At 41.6% G+C, this 5,476-nt stretch overlaps 1 protein-coding gene across 1 annotated transcript in view; it reads left to right on the forward strand.

Moving 5' to 3' along the window:
- The window catches only part of mms19 (MMS19 homolog, cytosolic iron-sulfur assembly component), a gene marked incomplete at its 3' end in the record, with an annotated part of 37,492 nt that overhangs the window by 22,508 nt on the left and 9,508 nt on the right, over positions 1 to 5,476 (forward strand). The window contains 5 exon segments of the mRNA XM_014026671.1: positions 267 to 345; positions 1,387 to 1,512; positions 1,591 to 1,672; positions 4,414 to 4,511; positions 4,643 to 4,786. Coding sequence (XP_013882125.1) covers positions 267 to 345; positions 1,387 to 1,512; positions 1,591 to 1,672; positions 4,414 to 4,511; positions 4,643 to 4,786 — 529 coding nt within the window.

Raw genomic sequence — 5,476 nt, forward strand, 5'->3', positions numbered from 1 at the left:
ATATAATAATGACAATATTCCTTCAGTTTTATAATATCACTTCCACTGATCATAAAAGTTCCCAAAAAGGCCTCGAAAAGACCCATGGACCACCATTTGATAATCACAGTAGTAGCTTGTTTTGTGGCTCTGCACACATTTTATTAGTGAGACAAAGAGCAGAAGTGGCTCAGATGATCATAAAGGTTGCAGACGCCTGGTCTATAAAGTCACAATGTTCATATCATTCTGCCACTCTGTTTAAATCTCTTTGTTTTGTTGAGCAGTGTTCTCACAGACGGACGTTGTTGGAAGTGGTGCACCAGTTCATCCGGTCAGTGAGAACCAGTCAGTCTGTGGATATCGGTGAGTTCATTCTCCATGTGTGATTCACAGCATCAAACTGAGGCTTTCCCACAGTGTTCCAGTGCTAGACCAGAACTTACGCTAGTTCTTATCAGCTTCTATTAAAGATGTTAAATAAAACTTTCAGAGCTTGATCAGTCTTGAACAGACTTTGCATGGTAGAAACAGTAAAGTGTCACTTATTTTTGTAATTTTTGTTTAACATTGTGAGGAAAGTTTCTCATTCAACACGTTCACACATCACTTGCCCTCGTGACACGACTTTGAATAAGGGAGATATAATTAAAGTGTGGATGATTTTGATTTATTGAAATCAAGTTGGCATACTAAAAGTGACTAATGTGRTAAGACTTACTTAGGGTTTCAGGAGGTCTGATAGGCTTTGCTGTGCCTTCTCCCTTCTTGAACTTGGGAAAGAATAATCTACATGGGCTCTCCAGATGAGGTAGTTGCCTGCAGACGTGCATTTTCATTGAAATGCATTGCAGCCAGGTACAGTCTGGTAACATAAAAGAATATTACATGTTAGTTTGAAGTTGCACCATTAAAACTCATCTAACACACAGTATTTTGAATAACGAAAAATAAACATAAATACAGAGTGACTAAAACAACAATGCAGCCAATATTTTTTGGCCTATTCTTGAAGACGATACTGCGTTTTCTTCCTCCCTCCATTAACATGATAAAAAGACAAAAAAGGAGAGACACACATCCATCTTGCTATCCCTATGAGGACTTCACACACACAGCGCTCACAGCTTCTCTGCCTCATTCYGCTGCTCCCGTTTTTAACACCAGGCAGAAAATGCATTTAAAACAGCTGACGTTTACTTTAGATCACAGTTTGAAACGCTCCAGCATTTTTAAAAAGAAAAACAACACGGACACGCTGTGTACAGAACCAAATTTAGGAAAATGTTCTGTCCAAATAGGTGTGGACCTACCTGTACCATATGTATATATCATACCATGACTTATATGGTGGATTCAGTGTTTGTCATGTCTGATCCTGGATGTTTCTCATGGCTGTGTTTCCAGATGAGAGTGTGTTCTCAGAGTACAGAGCAGCTCTATGCAGCATGGTGTTTTCAGCTCTCTCTGAGAGTAATTTCAGTCTGCAGATCACTGCTACCTCTGTGCTCAGCTCGCTGGCACAACAAACAGGTGAGAAACAAAAGAGCTTCCAGCTGACTGTGTCCCAGGAGGTTTTAAAGACTGTCCTCTGTCCTCTGTGTTGTTCAGGTCTGCTGTTAGACTCTGACATTCAGCTCGCTGTAGATCACCTGACCAGATTGCTGCTGACAGAGGAGGATGAGAGAGTCAGGTCAGCTTTTTTATCACCCACCACTGAAAAATGTTGTTTGTGTTCATATATGTCTGTTACCAAATATCTCATGAACCACTAAACATGTTTTACTGAAACGTTTAAAAGTAAGCATGAGGTTGACATCTTCACATGATGGAGTCATCTCAGTCTTAGATGGCTGACATGGACAACCTTAAAAATACACAAAAATGACTGTAACCCAGTCAGTTTTACAAATATTGACCTTGAAGTGATCTACCACACACTGAGAGCTAAACAATTGTTCAACTTTAACAAAGACTGGATCCCGCTTAGCGCTTTACTCGTCCAAAAACCTCAAAAACCCCAAATTTTCATACACCGAAATTTAAGCAAACTTAGCATTTCCCCCATATTAACTCAATGTAATTCGGCTAGCGTGGCCTGCTAGCAATATTTAGCCCAGTTTAGCTTTAGCATCAAATATAATTTCATAAATCTCACCGCATTTTCAGCCAAAAACAGATCCGGTGTCTTTCAGCATCCGCTTCACCCGTCCGGCGTCGAAACGGAGAAACACCAAAATCCCGGTGTTACAAAGAAACGGACAGAAAACCGGAGAGTATGGTCCCCCACCCCCTGCTTCTCATTGGCCCCGGACGGGCAAACGCGCAGCTGAAAGTCCTCGTGAGCGACGCCAAAGTTTGTTGTGGAAAATACTCCACCAGGCAGAAAATACGTGAATAAACAAAGTGAAACTGCGTGGTCTGGTCTCAGATTAATTTAATAGAGGTGCATACATGCGATTGGAACCAGGCAGACGTGATCATGGCGTCTGTCAAGTCTGCACTAACATGGAAACAGGAAACAGACAAATATATACTTCCGGGCTAACACATAAGAGCGTACAGAGATATACTCCGGCCAATGGAATAGTTACAAGTTATATACTGTAGGCCATGAGATTGCAGGCGTACGTACAGCAATGTTATGAGAACAGAACATACACGGGGCAGTTATCAAAGGATACAGAGGTAGTTATCAAGAGATACAGAACAGGAACAGGTCAAGGAAATATACAGACATCTGGAGATATACAACACATCCACAACAGTTTGTTAAAGGGATCCCTGATTAGTTGTAACATTAGACTTTATTTAATAAACATATACAGTATATTAACTGTAAAATAAAAACTGTGAAATACTGTAGGCTGTTTATGTTTGTAAATTTTTAAACTAAAAGTTTATGGATATAGTTTGTCGCGCTAGCACCGAGCTAACACATGTAAGGATATACAGTATCATCGGGGCTAAAGCTAACAGGCTAAGCTGAGGTTCTTCTTCCATGAAGCAGCTCTGTTGTCCTCCATCCATATTTTCAGTTCCAGGCTGAGTCATTTCTACCTTCTCCTCTCTGTCAGCGCTCTCTGGTTTCAGTTAAAAGATATTGTCCAAGATTAACCTTCAGGGTGGATATAGCTCGCTAGCAGCCTCGCACCGAGGACCTATCCACGTCATCATTTACCCAGAATGCTTTGTGTGTAAATAAAATGGCTCCGTCCGTGTTAAAACATAATTTTAAAAATTTACAAAACTAAACATCTTACAGTATTTTAGTCTTTATTTTACAGTTAAATATTTTAAACTGTATGGTTCAAAATGTCCTGATGCATCTCAGTAATCCAGGTAAAAAATCAAAAAGAAAAAAATAGTATAGGTCTTCTGGACGGGTTCTTCTCTAATGAAACGTTTCGTCTCTCCTCCAAGAGACTTCTTCAGTCTGAGAGTTTCAGGCAAAATTCAGGCTTTTAAGCCCTGCCTCCATGTGACTGATACTCACATCACATGGCTATCGTTGACACCTAATTAAAACCTATTGTTAACAGGGGGTAGAGTGATACTGGCAATAGCCGCGCTGTAGGAGGGGGACAACTGAAAACGGAGGCCTCCACCTCTGTTTAATGATGGACGGTCTTTCTTCACAAAAATGGCTTCTTTTACTCCTCTCTCAAACCAACGTTCCTCTCTATCAAGAGTGAGAACATCCTCATCTCTGAAAGAGTGACCGCTGGCCTGTAAATGAGTGAAAACTGCAGAGTTCTGGCCATTAGATGTAGCTCGTCTGTGTTGGGACATTCTTTTGAACAGTGGCTGCTTTGTTTCCCCGATGTATAACTGGTCGCAGTCCTCCTGGCACTTAACAGCATATACAACATTGCTCTGTTTGTGTCGGGGCACCGGATCTTTGGGGTGAACCAGCCTTTGCCATAATGTGTTTTGAGGTTTGAAAGCTACTGGGACATCATGTTTAGAAAATAAACATCTCAGTTTCTCCGAAACACCCGCAACATACGGAATGGCTGTTTTTTTTTTTTGGCTCTTTCTTTAATGTGCTCTATAAATTAACAATGATGGTGATGGTGATGATGGTGGTGACGATGATTATAATGATGATGGTGGTGATGGTGGTGATGATGATGTGATATGATGGTGGTGATGGTGGTGATGATGATGTGATGATGATGATGATGGTGGTGAAGATGATGGTGGTGATGGTGGTGATGATGGTGGTGACGATGATGATAATGATGATGGTGGTGGTGATGATGTGATGATGGTGATGGTGGTGGTGATGATGGTGATGGTGGTGGTGATGATGGTGATGGTGGTGGTGATGATGGTGATGGTGGTGGTGATGATGGTGATGGTGGTGATGGTGGTGGTGATGGTGGTGATGATGATGTGATGGTGATGGTGCTGTTTCCTCTCTGCCTCCAGTTCTGCTGTGGTCCAGTGTGCTGGAGCTGTGGCAGAGCAGCACCCTGAGGCCTTCATCACTAAAATGATCCCCAGACTGAAAGAAGAGCTGTTTTCTGGTGAGTTTGTGTTGAAGCTGCACACAAATGAACATGTTGATGTCAATGACTCAGGTCAGATGTGATATCAGAGTAGATGTGAAGAAACTGTTTTAAACTTGTAGTGTGCATAAACTTCTTCTTTTTTAAAGACAGCACCGAGGCCTCTGAGCTACAGCCTGGCCATGCAGTGCATCAGCGGTGTTTAGCTGCTCTGGCAGCGGTGTCCATCCAACCCAGTGTTGTCCAGGAGAGTACACCTGTCCTCCTACAAGTCCTTAGTTCAGCACATTCAGGTATTCTGCTTTACTGTCTTCATGTAGACTCATGTCAGTACTGTAGCACTCCATCCACACAGAAACAGCATCTTTGTTCTGGAAACTTTAGAGTTTCTCCATAGAGCCTGGTGGTAGTGCCTCCACGTTTTTGTTAAAAAAAGTTAAAAGTAGACAGGAAATTTAAAAATATGATGTAAGGTCATTCATTATGTGTTACCTTAAGACATGTTGACAGTACTTCAACACCAACAGCAGGAGTCACCAACCTTTTTGAGACTGAGAGCTACTTCAGGGGTTTAGAAGAACATGGAGAGCTGCTACTTTGATACAAACATGTGTACACGACTCTCCTTCAAAAATAGTATTAATCATTTAAAAGTTACATACTGTATACATGACTGCCTGGTTACACTTTAATGTTAAAAACTCTACAATAATTACTAATAAAACCTTACTGGCAGATATGATAAATCATTATTATTAAGTATTACCTCAGAGTCCAGAGTTCTCAGTTTGAATCTGTTTTAGAGCTCTTCTGTGTGACTCCAGGTGTGACTGGAAGAGTGGATGGTTGTCTCTTTGTCTGTGTCTCTGATGGACTTTAGACCTGTCCAGGTGTCTCTGATGGACTTTAGACCTGTCCAGGTGTCTCTGATGGACTTTAGACCTGTCCAGGTGTCTCTGATGGACTTTAGACCTGTCCAGGTG

This window comes from Austrofundulus limnaeus, unplaced genomic scaffold (genome assembly GCF_001266775.1).
Source record: "Austrofundulus limnaeus strain Quisiro unplaced genomic scaffold, Austrofundulus_limnaeus-1.0 Scaffold579, whole genome shotgun sequence".
NCBI lineage: Eukaryota > Metazoa > Chordata > Actinopteri > Cyprinodontiformes > Rivulidae > Austrofundulus > Austrofundulus limnaeus.